The sequence below is a fragment of the Rhea pennata genome, chromosome 20 (genome assembly GCF_028389875.1).
Source record: "Rhea pennata isolate bPtePen1 chromosome 20, bPtePen1.pri, whole genome shotgun sequence".
Taxonomy (NCBI): Eukaryota; Metazoa; Chordata; class Aves; order Rheiformes; family Rheidae; genus Rhea; species Rhea pennata.
In genome coordinates this window covers 7,991,146-8,009,862 of record NC_084682.1, presented here as the reverse complement: position 1 = coordinate 8,009,862, position 18,717 = coordinate 7,991,146, and the positions used below count along the sequence as shown (strand labels likewise).

The 18,717-nt window shown below is 43.9% G+C and overlaps 1 protein-coding gene across 2 annotated transcripts in view; it reads left to right on the top strand.

Moving 5' to 3' along the window:
* The first annotated feature begins 4,616 nt into the window (after positions 1-4,616).
* CUX1 (cut like homeobox 1) overlaps positions 4,617-18,717 on the top strand; it is a 270,867-nt gene continuing 256,766 nt past the window's right edge. Inside the window, exon 1 of one of the 2 annotated variants that reach the window (XM_062592854.1) lies at positions 4,617-4,850. In XM_062592854.1, coding sequence (XP_062448838.1) covers positions 4,788-4,850 — 63 coding nt within the window. In that variant the 5' untranslated portion in view covers positions 4,617-4,787. The remainder of the gene's footprint in view (positions 4,851-18,717) is intronic. The other variant, XM_062592853.1, reaches the window with a different exon arrangement.

The window sequence follows — 18,717 nt, the reverse complement described above, 5'->3', positions numbered from 1 at the left end:
GGGAAAGGGCACCAGGAGGCTCAAAACACTTCTTATCCAGCAAAAAGCTCACTCTGATACCGTCTTGTGCACTGAAGAAAGGAAAATGAAGCAAGGATAATGCTTACAAATTAAAATTAGTTTGAACCATACACTTAGGTATACTTAGTATGAAATTGTTATCACTGCCAGCTACAGGGAGTGGATAATCTGATAGGTCCTTTCCTTCTCTAATTCTTTTGATTGCCTATGGGTATTGTTATTACTTGCATTGGCCAAAACATGACCGTGCATCTGGATAGAATATACTATATGATTAGCAATACACCATAAGAAGAATTTAAGAGAAACGTTGCAAACATATTCAACCTGAAAATTGACTCAATTCAGTGGGCACATTGGTATAGTCTTTCTGCTGGGGTCTTCAGTAACTCCTGCTGTGCATGGCAGAGAATACCACTACAATGCTGTCACACGTTTTTGTTGGTATGGGTTAATCCACAAATCCTCAAAGAAGATGTTTTGTGGGTTATGCAGGATACTTACGAACGCCTTCAGAGTTAAAGAACAAGTAACCACACAGCCCAAATTCACTTTGCTTTTAATTGTGGCTGTTTTCTCTGCCCTCTGAGAATTGCTTTCTTCTTTTCCACTTTCCAGCCTGTATCTGAGACTACACCACAGTTGGGATTCCATGCCTAAGTCACATACGACACTTTATGTATGATTTGTGCTAAAACTTTTGCAAATGACCTGTGAACATGGGAATCACCATTCTGGTTCAGAGCAAGGGTCCAGCCCGCTCTGTCACTGCCAGTGACCACAAGTGGACACGCTGGGATGCGTGGGCAGGCACAGGCGATACTTCCCCCAGGGACTCTCCCGGCTTCCAACAGTTTTCAGCTCAGAGGATTCCCTGAGCGGGTACACGTCGCTGTGTCCACATCACCAGCCAAATCCTCTAGCAATTTATACGCTGCAAAACCTCTGTCTATCACAATATATTTAAATCAATGCCGAATTAGAGTCACTGACAATAATTGGAAAAAAAATTACAATTTGAAAGATGACTATGGCTTTTGATCTTAATTTGGGCTAAGTCTCCCAGCAACATAAGATATCTGTCTATCGCTATGCTCTGCCATCCCTATGGAGTCTCAGTAAGCAACGGGCACAGTGGAACACAGACGAATGGAGGAAAGCTCTCAAATCCCGCTCACGGATGAACAGAATGGCACTATCCCATGGGAGAGGGATGGGATTTGGGGATGATGTATTCCTTTTCACTGGACACAGACGTTTGGGGCCAGACAGCCAGAAACAAGATGAAAAAAATGCAAATGAGAGCCATGAAAATGAGACATGAAGGGGCCGAACAAGGAGCAGGCAGGGTATGGAGAAGGTGCTAGAGAACCTCTAGTACAGGAACTCAGATAGAAATTTTGGAGTCAGTTCGAGTGAAAATTGGGAGAAAAAGAAAACAGTAGAATCAATGGAGAAGAGACTCAAAGTCACGGTCTTCCTGGGAGAAGCAGCACCTCAATTTACAGGGTCCTGGCCAAAGAAAAAAGCCAGATTTGCAAAGGCAAAGGGAAACCTAAGTCCAGTGATTTAAATTGGACTCATGGTCCAAAATATCTTAATGAATCCAGACTGCTGCCTAGAGGAGCAGTTTTGACAATGAATCTTTTCTGACAAGTCTTGGGCCCTTGGAATGAAGGTCCAGTTTCCATAATATTCTGGACCATCACATGCGAAGCATAATAACACCAATTGTCACTGATGGCCCAGTGCAAGTGATAGAGCAAACGTGTTGGTTAAATATCCATATTAATGATATTTTATGACATAGTGACATTAATAGGGAACAAATTTTAATTAGATATGTTTCTAACTCCTAAAATGGTGCCTTTATGACCATACCTGGAAGAAAATGAAAAAGAAATCTGAATAACATATTTAAAAATATTTTGGATGTAGCAAGCATTATTTAAGCACTATTAGTTATTGTCATCATTTTAAACTTCAAATACACTGTACTTACTTTTCCAGTATTGTATTAGCACATGTCGAAAGAAGTTAGCATTTACACAGATCAAATCTAACCTTAAGAAAATACTTCAGGTTCTCTCAGACAAGCACATGAGACTGATTTCTCAAAACATATTAATCCATGGAAACTTTATTCTAACCACCTTCTTGCCAGGGTGCACCCAATTTTCAAGGATCCTTCTTCCATCTCACATGGGTACCTTTTAGCAGAAACATAAAACAAACTACCATTTGCCCCAAGAGCTCCGCATGCTGCAGGATGCAGAATCCAGCCTTAAGAAATACAGCACTTTGAGAGAACAGAGCTGTCAAGCGAGATTTCCTTGGGCTTGCTGCCACACAAAATGGCAAACAAGGGACTTGATCCTGCACCGAAGACAACAGGAATCACAGGTACTCAGCATTTGTCTTCCGGCAGAGTTAAGGTTTCTCAGCACTTCCTAAAATCAGCTGTACTGTTTATTCTTATTCAAAATGATCTAGCTGAGAGCTTTGCTATCTAGCCACACAGCTTTTATTTCAAATTGGTAATAATGTGACAAGATGTAACTCCTGCAAAAAGATTACAATAATGTTAAAAATATCATAAAATATTATTTATATCAGGATTCATTTGCTACCCCATATGACAATCATTCATACTTCTCGACAGATATAAACCTCTGCTTAACACATTAGTATCATAAATATTACCAGATATAACACTGCAATTTAATACCTACCAAATGTATTTTAAAATATTACTCAATTTAAAACTTTGGATTTTAACCAGATGTGTTTCCAGAAAATGATTCAGGTCAGATGCTTTTCTTCTTTGCCTTTTTTTGGTGCGTGTGTGTTCAAAGCGGAGCATTGCCATGTGATTTATTGTACTATGACTGTATGCCCCGAACCTAAAACAGCACCGTGATACTTCATCCTTGAGGCTTACACACCTGCAGTCCAAACTAACAAGAGAAACATCTACATGGCACGGCAGGAGTCTTTGAAATGTCTCTTTGCAGTTGCCTGGACACAGAACAGACTGGTAGAGCAGGGAGACGGCGGAGCGAGGGCGAAGGCAGGAACTCCAGCCTCTTTCATCTAGGAAGGGGGGGACCGTGGAGAGATTAGAGGAAAGGATTTTGATTAGATCACTGGAATGTGAAATGATGCTTCCCAGGATTAAAACCTTATTTTAGAGCTCCCAAACCGGCTACGTCGTTAGTCACATTTCGGAGGCTCGCGCAGCTCTGGCCCCGCTCGGGGGCAGCCCGGCAGCCCCCCGGGGGGCAGGCGGCCCCGGCGCCCCCCCCCAGCTCCCGCGCCCAGGGCTGCGGCCTCCCGGCCCCCGCGGGCGGATTTCACCTGGCAGAGCCACCAGTTTAGTTCACCAGGTGGAGGCCTGGCATTTTCGTACCCAAATGCCGTTAGTTTTCTTCCCGGCGCAGTCAACTAACAATCCGAAGGGCTACGGCTGTTGGGCTGATCGTTACATGGAACCCATTAACATAAAAACTGCCATCGCAATTAGTATCTTTGTGAGCAGCAGCCTCAGCAAAAAATGGAGATGGAGGCTGAAATGATGGTGCTTCTCCAAAAGAGGACTGCAGCATATTGGGAAATAATCTGTAGCAATTGCTCTGCTGCTGCCTCTGCCGTAAGTTTGCAAAGACAGACAGAGCCATTTTCAAGTAGTCAACTCATTGACTTGAGTGAGCACTAAATTCACTTGATGATCAAATACAATTTGAGGGAAAATCTACAATCACTTACTTACCCAGAGGAAGATATATTCCCCTTTTATAGATGAAGTGCAAAACAGTGAAAGTAGCAGCATTTGGAAAAAAAAAATACAATGCAGCTTATTGATTTCAGTGGGAACAGGTACAGACTGTATTTTGCTGCTTTCCCAGTAAGAAAATAAGAACTGTTTCTATTTTTTTTTTGATAATGTATTTACAGACTGATTCCGTACCCTATTTTGTTAAGAGATGAGCCTGGTACAAGGTTGTGTGCTTTTCAGGAAGGGAACAAGGGAAATGTTTGTATTTATAGCGACATTATTGTTTAGAAGCAAATAAGTTGTTTCATCCCTCTCATCCCCGTTTCCATGGCCGTGCCGCGCTAAGCCATGATCTGATTTTCCAGCCTTCGGGTGAGCCGGCCCCTTCGAGGCAGCGGTCAGCGGCACTAACCCTATGAGTAAGTGCCGGTCCGCATTTAAATAAATCTCTTTTAAAGCCTTATTCGTACCGCCCCGGACACAGTGAATCAGGCCGGCTCGAAACGCCACTTTTTCGCTGTCGTTCCCCCCGCCCCCCCCCCAAGCTCTCGCCGTTTGCCTAATTTTCGGCTCGCGCTGCCCGCGAGGGCTGTAACCCCCCTCCCGTCGGGCTCGGTGCTCCGCCGCCCGCGCCGAGCCCGCCGCGGGGCTGCGCCGGCAGCGCCGCCGCCTTTCGGGCAGGCGGCACCGGCGCCGCGGGGGCAGCGCGGGGCCCCCCCCACGCCCCACGCCGCGGGGGGGGCCCCGCCCCCCGCCGCGGGAGCGCGCGCGCGCCGTGCCCCCTCCTCCCCCCCCCCCCCCTTGGCGAGCGCACGGGCTGAGTCCGTGTTCCGCGCCGGGCGCGGGCTCCAGGCCGGGATTTGGGCGCTCCCCAACCCGCCTCCCTCCCCTGCCCCCCTCCCTCCCTCCCTCCCTCCCCCTCCCTCCCGGCTCCCGAACTCCAGCCCCTCTCTCTCTATCAGCCGCTCACTCTGTCTCAATATGTCTCAAGATGGCGGCCAATGTGGGATCGATGTTTCAATATTGGAAGCGCTTTGATTTACAGCAGCTGCAGGTCAGGCTCCCCCGCTCGCCGCACCGGCCGGGCCGCGCCGCCGGACCCCCCCCCCGCCTTCCCTTCTCCGCCTTCCCTCGGGCCCGGCCTCCCCCTCCTCCTCCCGCTGCCGGCCCGCGCCGCCTAAAGGGAACCCCCCGCTCCGCCCGGCCGCGGCGCTCCGCTCCCTCCGCCCCCCCCCGCCATTGATCACTGGCCCCATCGGAAATTGATCCTCTTTGTTCAATTCATCGATCAGCCCAAGATGGCGCCGGAGCCGGCGCTGCCGGGGCCGCCGCCGCCGCTTCGCCCGCTCCGTCCCGGGCTGCTCTCCGCCGCTTCCCCTTCCCCCGCGGCGGCGGCGGCGGCGGCGGCGCGGGCCGTGCGGGGCAGCCGCGGCGGCGGCGGCGGCCGGGCGGGCGGCGGCCGCTGCTTCCCCGCGCCGCCGCTCCGCGCCGCGCCGCCCGCCGCGGCTGCCCGCCGCCGCCGCCGCCGCCGTTCCTCCCGGCAGCCGCGGAAAGTTTACCGAGTGCTGGGACTTTGTGTGGGGGCGCAGGGAGCCGGCCGCGCGCGGCGTGCAGGCGCGGCGCGGCGGGGGCTGGGGGCGCTGTGGTGCCGGCGAGGCGGGCGCTCCCCCGCCGCTGCCCCGGCCGCCGCGGGCCGCGGCCCCCCCGCGCCTGCCGCCGCCGCCGGCCAGGGGGGCCCCGGCGGCGTCTGCTCGGCTCGCGGCGCCGGCGGGGGGGGGGCAGCGCCGCCGGCGGGGCGGGGGGCTGCCGTGACGGGGGGGGCGGCGGCGGCGGCGGCGGGGCGAGAGCGCGGCCCGGGCGAGCGCGCGGGCGGCGGGGGGTCCCGCGTCCCCGGCGGCCTCTCCCGCCGCCCGGCGCTGGCGGCGCCGCCGGGTCCGGCGGCCGGAGCGCGGGGGCCCGCAGCGCCGCCGGAGAGAGTCCTGGCGCTCGGGCGGCGAGCGGAGGCTGCGCGTCCGCCGATCCACGCAGCCGCTCGGGTACAGATAAGGCTGGAGCGGGGCGGGGGGAGATGTCAAACGCCTGGCGGGTGCCGGCGCCGGGCAGCGCTGCCGGCCCCTCCGCGCCCGGCGCTCGGCTGCGGCGGCCGCCGGCAGCGCGGAGCCCGCTGCGCCCGCGCCGCGCCGCGCCGGACCTGCCCGGTCCCTCCTGGCCTTCAGGTGCACGGGCCGCTGCGGGGTAAAGTAGCGCTTCTGGCGAAGGCTTTTCAGTCCGCCCCCCCTCCCCTCCTTGCGTGTTTTATTGTTTCTTTTAAAGGTTTTGGATTAAGGTAGACTTGGCTGAACTTTCCTAACTTGAAAGGATTCTTAATAGTGACCCGGAATACCGACAGGAATACAGGAAAATGAGATCCAGATGTAGAATTGTATAAAATAAAATGGATTAAATTAAGATGTATTTAAACAAGGTCTGACATCTCTAATTGTGAGTTTTTTTGCTTTTGCCTCTGTGAATATCTGCTTGTGCTTGCTTTAGCGTAGAAAAATAAACACTCCTAACGTCACTTCCACGATGTTACATTTAGCATGGAGAAAGTCTAAATATTTCCCATAAAAATAAAGCCTTCAGAAATGCTTATTGATTAAAACGTATTACACTAAAGTATCTATCTTGTAAATTAAATTCTAAAATGTAATGAATGCAGCCAAATGGCATTTTGATAGATTGTTCTGTTCTGTTTTTAGTGAAAAAATAGCTCACTTTTATCATAATTTAATTTCTGTGCATACTGTAAAACCTGTTGTGGAGTATCACCGTACAAATCTTCATCTCATTTTGGCAGACTAAATGTGACAGTCTGACTTCAACAGCTTGCAGGTTTTCCTTTGAAGCATTCTGGTATTGCTAGCTTCGAGTTGTTTGAACAATACTCATTACCTGGGTTTGAGGACTTCTGACTATTTATGTTTCGTGGGTTGAGGCTGTTCACCTTTTGGCAGATGCACTAAGCAGTCTATGTACAAGGAACTTTGTGCGCAGTCTCTCTTTGGAGAGCTGTGGAGTGACCAAGAGGTAGAGATCACCTTTCATCTCTATGCTGAATAGTTAATTTGTTTCAAACTAGCTTTTTATTTATTTTTTAATCCACCCATCTGCATGAAGAGGTAGTGCAATATTTACTCCCACTTGCAGATGAAGCAATATGCTATAAAAACTGTCATTACAGAGTATGAAGTTCAGTCTTACAGAATTGTCCAGGATACCCCCCCCCATCGTTCATTTGCCCTAATGCATTTAGAGTATGGCATTGCACACACCAAAAAAAAAAAAAAAAAAAAAGCTTTTGTCTGCACTTTTGTTACTCTATGCCAAGGGAAAAGCTAAAGGATTTATGTTTAACATAGTTCCACCTGTGCTCTGTCAAGCAGAACTCCTGTAACTCTGCATCTAGCTGGTTTCAAAGCTGTTGTCTTTCTGCTTAAAGTTGTAAGAAGCTGAGGATGAGACTGTTTAGTCCCATATTTCTGGCAGTAGAATGACATGTACACTGTCTGCTTCTAACTTCCTCTTCTACGGTCTGTTAGAAGAAGACATTTAACTGTTGATGAGCTTCAGCCTGTAATATTAAGCAGCAGGTTTCTCAAGATTGTGTCAATATTAATTAAAAAAAGAGCCATAAACACTTTAGGGTCTAAGACTTTTAAATAAGAAGTTACTTAGTGAAAGGAAATAAATAATTATAGGAAGAAAGATTTCAAGAATTAAGAGCAGGATTAAATATTTCAAAATGTGGATAAAAGAACAAAAAGGTCTGCTCAAAAATGGAATATGAGACACAAAATTGGCAGTTTTCTACAGGTATCAAAGATGGCTCTTCACTTGAGACTGCACTTAGAGTGCATGCAGATGAATATTTAACCCATTTTTCTAGTTATCTTTCTTCTAGTTTTATTTCCAAAAAAAATACCGAAAGCAGCATGACATCATTTTCTTCATCTTTTTGCCACATAGTTGCGGGAGGACCCATATCTGATCACTTGCCAGCAGTTGGTTGTAGTGTGTAGAGAGGGTAGATCCTTGGAAACACTGACTATGGTGACAATACGTGTGATTTAAATCGTTGGAGAAATGCTGTTGCCCTGAAGAGGTATAACTGCATCTCTTGTTTGGAGACGGTTGTGCGATCTGACTAGGCTTGACATAATGTGGGATGAAGGTTACCTGGAATTGTGCGGTCCTGTTTCAAGGCTGTAGTTTTTGGTGTCACTCGTTCACCATCACCTTCTCCATAAAAACAATCCTGTGCTTGTAGACAAGAGAACAAATGTTCCCATGGGTACAGCGTACAGTGCTATTTAAGATGCTGGTTGATATTTGTGAGTGTATGTATTGTAGAGGACACAGTTGGTCCTACTGTACCTTTTTGACTAACGATGTTTTATGCATAGCTCTAGCTTGAGTCTCAGCTCTCAGTCAAATCTGCAGGATGAATGGAAAAAGTTAATGCTCTCTGAAAACTAAATGAACTATGTGTTGAAACGTTTTGACAATAAACACGAATCTCAAAATATCATCATAGCTTTTTAGGACAGGCACACATACTAGTAAACAAATGCAGTTATTTACTGCTGTTGAACAGAACTATGTAACTTGATACTGTCAAACTAGAGAGGTAAAATCTAAAAGGCACTTGCTTGTGCCTTTTTTTCTTTTCTCTCTTTCTTTCTTTTTAAATCGCATCCCAGTATTGTGTCATATATGATTAAAATAAGGATGGAGTATTAGTTCTTTGTATGCTGCAACTAATTGTTTAAGTAAACCACTGATCTTACAACATAAAATTTGTAACAAAGTCTGAAAAAACTAAGTAGTAATGAGTAGCATTTAAATACTGAAGCCATCCTATTATTTAATTAAAAACAGGTGGAATTCTTGGCATCATTTTAGCTGGATCTGATTGTACCAGAAGACGAGCTGATTTGCTTCTAGTGAAGGAATGAACATGCTTTATCAAAAATGGAATTAAGCGGTCACATTTAGTGTTAGTTTTGTTTATCCATACAAGTCACTGTAGAATTTGTAGCATTGTGTACTTTTAGGACAGAAACTCTTATTATTTATAATGGTAGTTAAATGTACATCAAGAAAAGAGTCTGTAGCTGCTGCAAATATGTTTCTGCTCCCCCCCCCCCCAAGCTGATCAGAGATGCAAAGTGAAAGCAGCACGGTAGTTCTGCGAGAAGATGCAATACGAAAAACTTCCAGGGGTGTAAATACCTGGAAGACAGGGAGCTGCTTCCAGTCTGCTCTAATAGCTATCATCATATCCCCCCAAAAGCCAAAGCCTTCCTTTTTCTAGAGGTCAGAGTGGTGTCCCTGGACAACCGGCATGCATGGCATGCTGGAAGAAAGGCCTCTGACTGTACTTCTAGCTGGACAATTTGGCCTTCGTAGGATTCCTTGAATCCTGCTCCATGGAAAGGAATTTGTAAAATCTTCTGCCTCTCTTCTCCTCTTCCCTTCTTCCTCAGATGAAATACTGTCCATCTGAAACATGGCAGAAGTGGTCTGTATTTCAATTAGTCTGCTCTTACACCAAGTTTGTGGTTAATTGGATAATCTATCGAAAAATGCAGTAATGAGGACTCAGACTATGATAACAGTTGGGATTTTTCTGAGCAAAGATTGCACTTCTTGGCTGTATATAACAATACCAAATAAGTAATGGATGAAACATCTGTTATAGAAACAAATTATATGCAGTCTAAAATTCCAGTGAACAATTATTCTTTATTTGCTAGCTGATTTGTAATGCAAAAAGTGGATGTAGGAAAATGCTTAATCCCAAGTTTCAGTTTGATCACACTAAAGCTGACAATAAAGGCAGTTTACTTACAGGATACAGAACAGATACATATATGCATGTTTAGTGGTTTTTTAAAAGCACTAAGCTGGCAATGCCAATTGACTCAGGATTCTTTTTATGTAAGTGGGGGGGATATTCCCATTTTGTGTGTGTTAAGTTTCTCTTGTATGTGTTCTTTACATCCTGGTGTTTACTAGTACTGGGCTGTTTCCCACATACTTCGTGGGCAAAATACTGAAAATGCAGCACTTTATGGATGCAGAGTATAGTGGCAGTATTCCTGCACAGGTGAAGGAGTGGGGAAGAAGACCTGAAGCTGAGTGGGAGAAAGATGGAAGGGAATAGTTTGCAGAACACAAGAACTCTAGGACAGAAGAGATTTGTACAAGAGTGTTCGTGCATAGGTTTTTAGATGTAGTGTTGAATTTACAGCAAGGATGAAAGAAAATCAGACCTCACTACAGGAACAGTTAATATCATTAATTTATGGGATTTATTAATTGGTAAAGATAAGACAAATCTTACTCATTTTGTGGAATGTATGTTCTTCACTAGTTTTTGTTTTCTGTGGTTTGACAATGCAAATACTTCAGTCATTTCTGTAGTTAACTATAATTAGAAAAAACAATATATTGCAATGTTTGGGTTGCAAAGAACATAGAAATCCAAATAAATAACTGAATGTTGACAGAGTTAAGTTTTTACAGAAGACTAAACACAAAGTGTACGAATGTTGGGTGTAGCTTGTTGGATGTAACAGTGGTCTTCCCTGTTGTCAGCTAATACTTGCATTGCTTAGAAAGTAGTAGGCAGTAAAGAACTTGTACTGAATCCACAACTGTTCCCTGAGTCATGTTTTAACTGTAGCAGGGTCCAGCAGTTCATACTGTGCTATTGCTTGGTCAAGTCTGTGACTTACTGAGTAAGTATTTCAGCACAAATAAATTTGTTTCTTGGTATGAAGACGTTAAAGCAGGGAGATAATCCGATGGTTCTGTGCTGATGTGTTACACCAGACATAGTTTTGAAGCTTGAGTCTTTCAGACTAATGTCTTCTAATAAAGCTGTTTGCCTTCCTGGTAATTTACTTGTTTCCTTGCCTTGGAATAATTTAGTCTGCATATGGGATAATAAGGAAGTTTCCTGTGAGAGTTGAGTTATGCTTTCATTTTAAGAGGTGGAGGGAGGAGAGTTGGCTGGGTACTTGTCTGCTTCCTGATCAGGTTTATGGATCCAGAGCGATCTGTGCTGGAAAAACAGAGATAAAGATTGCCCTTACTTCAAAAAGCTCAGAAGCAGATTCACACAGATATTTAAGCTCCTCTATTTAGATGCTTTAAATTCCCACATATCTTGGTGGATCTGGCTCTGAGGTTTTTAAGGCATGTAATGATGCAGGCCATAGCTGTCGCAGAGGCTTTTTCAGATGAGTTTGTAAACCAGTGCAGGGCAGATCCTGTTGCTCGTGTTTTAACTTTATGAAAACATACTTTAATGAAAACTGGACTTAATAGCATCTAGAAGTGCCAGAAGGTTTCTATATGTGAGTGATAGAAAAATTTAGGTCAAAGTACTGGTAAATGGCTGGACTAATTTTGCAGTGGAGATCTGCCCTTCATTTGATTGAATCCAGCGGTCCTGCATTTGGTTAACGATCAGGAGTGCCCTGAAGTGGATTGCATGCAGCTATGCAGGTGAGACTAAACTGTGCTTTAATTCCTGCTAAAATTTTGAAGCCTCAGTTGAGCTAGGGAGGTAGGATGGTCCTATGCTGGTGTGCTATCGTGCCCTGGTGGGGCATGTGCCTGTGCCGGGAACCTGAATCACATCTGATGCTTAAGTGACAGCTCTTTCCTTGCTGAGAAATGTTGGCCTCAGTCTGTGGCTCATCTGTGACAAGCTGAAGGACTATAACATTGCAGGGAAGTAAAAATAATTAAAAAGGGGGGGGGGTTGGAGGGAAATGACACTGTCTAAGAACTGGATGGGTTAGAGGGAAGTGGTGAAGAAAGGAAGGAGTTAAGGAGTGAGCATAAGCCTAGGACTTGGAAATGAAACTTCTTCCTTACACTGCAGTTGGGAGAAGAGGAGAGCTTATTTTAGAACATATATAAATATTTGGCAGTGCAGCTGGGGAGCATGGAGGGTCTCCCAGCATATGTCTGGTTGTGGTGTTGCAATCAAATGCAGCTCACCTGTGCTCACGGATATTGTAAAAGGATAGCCTGGGGTTTACCACCAAGCAGTTCTTGTGGGAACATCCTGGGAAGATTCCTACATCAGATACCAGGGTGATGGTATGGCTTCAGAGCATGCTGACACATCTTTTAGTATTGTCCTAAGACAAGCAGGTCTTATGTTCGTGTTAGTGTTAAATAATTTTTTAATCACTGGATTGTCTTTTCAGGTATTTTGATACGTAGATACGTTCTCACTGCTCTTAGAAAGAAATTGAAAAGTGACTTAATAGCTTTTGACTTCTTTCTTTTTAAATGGAGATTCATACTAGTTGTATCTTAGGTGCAGAAAGGCTTTTTCTTTTGTGTGAGAATGTTCTGGCTTATTTTTATGGAAACTAAACTACACAGCTAAAATGTAGTGCTGCAGATAGTGCAAAGCAATAGAGCTTTGATGTGTTTAGTCTGATTCCGTCTGCCCTCTTTGATACCTCCGTTAGGCAGTTGAAGTTGCATGATGTTGCTGTTGTTTTAAGAAAAATGAAAGATCTGTCTCACCAAAAGGTGCTTAAACTGGTATGCATCAGTTCATCAAAAATCTATGTGCTTGCTTTGGGAATAATGCTTGGTGGGGACTGCTACTAACATACAAAGCCTTTAATTGGTTCCAATTCAGTTTGATTGATAGTTACTAGGTAATAGTGACTTTGAAATAAGTTGGGAGTTTCAGTCTTGTTAGCTGTTGATGCATGTCTGTCCTCAGCTCTGCTATGGGTCTGCTTTGGGCCTCTGAGCATGTCACTCAGCCTCTGCTCATTTATTTCTCCATCTGGAAAACATGATAATGCTTCTGACCCTTCTTTGTAAAGCACTTTGAGATATAAGATTAGGACTTACTATTCTTTATTGCTGCTACTTAATTCTGTGTTGTGGATAAAAAAAAAAAAGAATTAGTTATTGTTGCATCTTTCTGTACGTTTGTTTGCTTTCTCAGTAGAGACGACAGAGGATATACTACTGCTCTTTTGTAGATGTTTTTCATGCTTGTTGTTAGAAGCAGTAGAAATGTATGTGAGGGAAAAATACCTGAGCAGCTGGATGTCATAAGAGTACTGTTGATGATTGGTGCCATATCCCAGGGAGAAAGCGTTTCCCACAAACAGTTGTAGAGGTATAACTCAGTCATACGCTCTTTTTTAAAAACATCCCTGTGTGCTTTCTGGAATAGTGTTTGAAGGCAAGATATGCAATTTATCAAATTTCCCTTCTGATTTTATTATATATTAAAGGCTGCTTAAATTTTACATTATACGTGTGCAGTGATATAAACGTTGAATTTAATGTTCTGTAGTTTGTGGTTGCGTCATTTAAAACTGCAATCTTTGGCTAACTGCAGCCGTAAGTTTGAAACAGTTCCCTGTTTCAGGAACACGGTTTCGTTAAATGAGAATCTTGGGCAGTTTGGAGGGCCTTTATCCAAGCCGCTCGCTGGGGGTTGTAATGACTATAAATTGCAATGCCCAAGCCCCCCAAATGGCAAAAGAGAGGTACGCATGGAGTGGTTTTCTGCAAACTGTGAGATTCATATCGGGAGACTAAAATTCTTTATTCACAGAACACACATGATGTGGTAGGTTGAACCTTTTCCTTACAGCACTTTCTGTCTTTTATCCAAACTGTGCAGTTTTTGTAGTCTGAGTATTGATACCTTTAGGCTAAGACAGTCAGCAGGGATAGAGGCTATGATTTAGATGTCTACTTGTGCCATCGGAAGTATTGATCGCCTGCTCATTTTGCATGCGCTCACTTCCTGAGCAGCTATTAGCCGGGGAAGGTGCTGCTCTGAGCGCGTAGCCAGCACCGCTTCGAGTGGGGCTCTGCGAGCTTCCCAAAGGCAAATAAGCTTTATCCCTGCTCAGTGCCACATGGAGGCCCTGACCCAGGGAAGCATTAGCCCACGTGCTTCATTTTTAACACGTGCACAGTCTTAGCCCTTTAATTGGTGGGAAGGAGTTGAACATGGATCAGTGGTGAAGTTGGGAATAAAGACAAATTTCTGGACACTTACTCTGCTGATACTCTACCATGTCCACTGACTACTCACTGTTTTCTTTTACCTCTTGTTTGCAGTCAACTCTGCGCTGTCTCTTGTTTAGTTGATGTGAAATACGACTGTCATTGGAGTAGCTTAATAAAACTAAAACGTGGAATGTTTTGTCTGTAATTATTTTTCACTTGGATATTTACACATTTTATTACATATGCACAGCAAAGTACATTCGGTATATTATCAGAGATGTTTGCTTCGTTTTCAGATATAAATAAAATGTACCCTTTGTCTACGATCTGAAATATGATAATGTTAATTTTGTCAGCAAACTGCCCATCTATTTTTATGTTGCAACTTTTGTGTGTGTTAATGCTGATAGCACTCAAATAACTTTGGTTTGGTATGTCTGGTATGAGCGTAGTAGCTTTTCTAATATTAATTGTGGAGATGGGATAATATTAAACATTTAAAAACAAGGAGCCAGTAGTCTTGCGATTGATTTTTCTGTGGAGAGACCTCTGTACAGAGTTGCTTACACAATTGCAATCTTAGTTTCTTTTATGTGAGCACAAGAAGTGTTTGATATATTTAAAAAGAAAAATTGAGAGGAGGATGATTTTAAAAAAAGAAAAATGTTCCAAGTGCACTGATCTCTCTCCCCTTCCTCCCAGCTCTGTCCTGTCTCTTTCAGGAGCTCTAGTTCTCTTTTGCTTATAGGTTTCTACACGTTTTCTTTGGCGTGGAGTCTTGCTATCAGAATTCTTAGGATGTTGGAAAAGGGCAACTTGCTAATATTGTGTCTTTAGCTCATCTTTCCATTGCTGTTCACAACACCCTACTCATTTTCTCAAGCAAATACACTTTATACTCCAAATTACCGCTCTTGAATTCTGAAATATTTTTCTTTTCCTCTCCCAAAGTCCAAAAAATGAGTCAGTATTTGCTGCTTTGTAGGGATAAACTCATGGAGCCGGTGTTCTCTTGCTTCCCCTCAATGTAAGAACCGTCAGATATTGTGTATCTGGTTGGTAAGGAGGGAGAATAATCAGTCTGCAGGAAATTACCTTGTGTGTTCTTGTAACGAAGCTAAACTTTTCGAGCCCAAGCCTTGATCCTCTGAGCTATGGGTGCTGTGTGTGTCGCTGAAGTCCTCAGCCCCTGCGAGACCGGAGATTATTTCCCTGCCTATTTTAAATCAGGAGGTGAATCAAATGAAATGGTCTTACAAAGTCATGCTCTTGATTCTATGTATAAAACACTGTTCTATATTTTTCATGCTCACCAAGAGCATGAAAAATAAATCATATTTCTTAAGTATGTACAGATGGAGCCTTGGTCTGCCCCGCAGTCGGAAGGCTGTATTGCAAAGCTGCTTTCTTCTGCTACGTAGCTTCTGATACTTGTTTCTCTCTATCCTTGTGCTGCATACCATAAACGCTTGAAATTAGAACTCACTTTTTTTAGGTGCTATATTCAATACAGCATGAATGATTACAATTTCACACACACTCTGCTGCGATCAGTGTATTTTAGACAATAAATTTAAGTCCGTTACCATCTGAGATAGTCTGGCATATCCTGAGAAGAGCTAGTTCTTTAATGTGCCATGTCTTATACCATGCTAAGTAAAACTTGATTAATGTCGCTATCTGGGATTTTCTGTCCTGCAAATGGGACTCGAAGTCCAAAATTGGAACTGTGAAAACCTACTTTAGATGGGATTAAAAAAAAAAAAAGAACTTGGTAGTTCAGATTGTTTTCGGAATCTGAGAAAGTGGACACTAAGGCCCCAAAGCTATTGTAGGTGTCATCTTTTAAAGATAAATTCACTACAGAGTCTTAAAAGTTAGTCGGGAGACAGGGGCAGCTCTACTTTGTCGTTCAGTGTGGTCTTTTCCCACTGTTGTAAAAGGTGCTTTCTGTATTTGGTTGCTGCCTTCTATGCCAAAGGTTGTTATGGCTTAAGCCTTGTGGGTTTGCAACTTCTGATACCATTTAGGACCTTTCCTGGTGAAAGGTGATGGTAGGGAAACGTTTAACATCATAGGCTTTGACCACATAAGCGAATGTGGAAGCTCCTGATACCAGATGATGACAGATATTAATCTTATTTTTCGTCTTTTAAGTGAACTTTGGTTTTGTGCAGATAGATTAAATGGCAGCTGGTAACCTAGCAGGCACGGCTGCTTTAGAAAAAACACCTACTTCTATTGTTTTAGGGCATTCGTTGCTCTTTATGTTATTTGCTTCTAGATATGTCATGGCAAAAAGCAGTCATATATCACAGTGTTTTTACGCCCTATTTATTTGCTATCAGCATTTCAGCAACCAATTGTGAAGTTAATTTCAATGGTAAGAAATGTTAATTCTATAGCTGGTTTCTAACATGCTGCCGGTTGGCAGCAGCCTCTTTGTAAGGCTTCTTGATTGTCAGCTCTTCATTATAAATTTACTTTCTAAATGCTGACTTAAGGCCTGACGCTTTGTTTGTTTAACTGTCAGTTACACCAGTTTGGAGACCTAATAAAAACCTCTCAGATCTTTCTATTGAATTAGGCCATCCTTTACCAGCTCGGCAACTGAAGCAAAACAGCTGTAACAGGATCATTGCTTTTTGCAGGGACCCCCCACTTCGGGCGTGTTCCGATACTGTATCCTCGGTGTGACAGTAGTTGGTTTTCTGGGAAAAGGTGGCTGTAACGTTTCAACTGGATTTTTCAGCTGCAAGGAATATAAAAATATAGGATTATTAATGGAGTGGCTTTGCTCTTGAAGGATTCCCAAACATTTGCTCTATTACGCATGCAGGAATGGTTTATTTTTATTGCTTGTTTAGGGATAATCGATTTTGTTATGGAATGGGGAAGCTGGATATTAACTACTGGACAGGTCACCGGGAGGAGTGAGGGGTATTTCCATGTGAAACTAAAGAATGTCTTGGAAGGCAGAATTTCATTTCCCAAACGAGAATTTTCCCAGGGTATGAAATGTAACTGTGGTGTTGTAGAACGTGCCGAAGGATCTTTCACAAGTTGGTTTGGTTTTATTTTTGATCTGAAGTCTTTGAAAAAGGTTGTGGGCAATAGACAATTAAAGAAACAGTTATCTGACCTTGTTAGCGTATTTTTGTGAAATTATTGTGCTCTACAGTTATTGCTGTTTTACACAGATGGTTATTGCTGGTTTCCATCTGTTCATTAAGCAAAAGTAAAGGCAGAAAACGGCAGCCTTAACTGGGTTTTTAACCAGAACTTAGGTTTTATTTCTTCTCTGACCGCGTCAGGTTAATCTGTTGGGTACAGTACGTTGTGGTTTCAAGGAAAAAAAGATCAAAGTGGGAACATGCCTGCACAATATGGGTCACGATAGCAGTTTCCTGTGTTTCAGGCACCCTTTTCTTTGAACAGTCCTCAGGTAGTACGATATCGCCTTGGCAGATGGCCAAGTCTGAGGGAGAGACTCCGACCAGGACTGACATTACGGAAACCATTTTAGCAAAGTGCTTCAAGTCCAAAAAAGATCCTTCAGCTTGTATTTCTGGTTGTTTCCAGTTTAACGTTAGTGCTGTCAATATGAATGTCTTCACAGCACCCCAGTGGAGTTTTCACTGGTTTTGCTTAAAAAATCTGCTCCCTTCAGCTAACATGATAGTCAAAAACGTTTGCAATCTGTAAGGGCTGGTTGCTCTCAGAGCTTCCTGCTGGCGCTGGTGTAGTCAAGCTGACATCAATTCTAGCACTCGTGATGATCTTTGGTTTCCAGATTTCTTAAGAATCCCAGAAACAGAGTAATTTGGGTTTTCATCTGATGAAAACAAAGTAAAACGAAAAACTTCAAGGCCCTGTCACCCTACCTGTGGTGCTTGGAGAACTTTTCTTTGCCTCACTGTGCCGTCTGAACCGGTGGATGACTTGTTCTTGGTGGCTGTTTTCAGCAGGCAGCAATTTCAGGTGGGATGGAAAAAAGAGTCTGGCTGTGGTGGGAGAGCTGTTTCCAAGGGGTCTGGACAGAGCACAGAACAGGCTTTTTATTTCTCCAACTCCTTCGCCAGTTGCTCAACCAGATGTCCTCAGTAGTTTCTGCTCTAAGATGTTAAGTAATTAGATCATTCAGATTCTAGTTAAACATAATTAGAGCCCTATGTAAACTGAGTGAGGCTGACAGGTTTTATAGGTTGGTCATAGCAAAAATATCAGATGATATAGCTCAGCATTAATACAAAAAAGATTTAAGCCTCCCTGCCCTCAAATAAAGAGGTGTTTAGTCTCCAAATTTAAGCCTTAATTGGAAGTACAATTTATGGAACTTACTAAAAATGTTTTCAAGATTTTGCAAGTCTCACTCAAAAATACTCCCCTGTAGTGTTTGCAGGTTAAAGTTTCCTTCTGTGCTCCTGAATTTGAAATTTGAAAACCTAGCAGCAGTTGCTGGATAAAGTTAAATGAAAAGATAACTGATTTTGCTCCAGATTTTCTTTTTCAACCAGGTTGTACTTAAAATTAGCAGGCAAGTTGTCTGCAGTCGTGCTCTTTGACTCACGGGAAGGTTTCTGAACAAGTAGTTCTATCTCCACTTTATGCTTCAGCTTTCTTTCCCAGCTTGCGTCTCACTTGCCTTTCTAGCTTACAAGCGCTTGTAGCGCACCCGTTGTAAGCCATCGTGTTTGCCACCAGGTTTCCCACTGCAAGTCCAGCTGCTAACAGTCGGATTTCTTTGGTTGTTGTTGAATAGCAGAATCGGAGAGAACCTCCCTTTAATGTGGATGGAGATGTAGGTATTGAGAAGGAGCAGAAGGAAGCGGAAGACTGCAGGCGCCGGGCTTAAACATCGG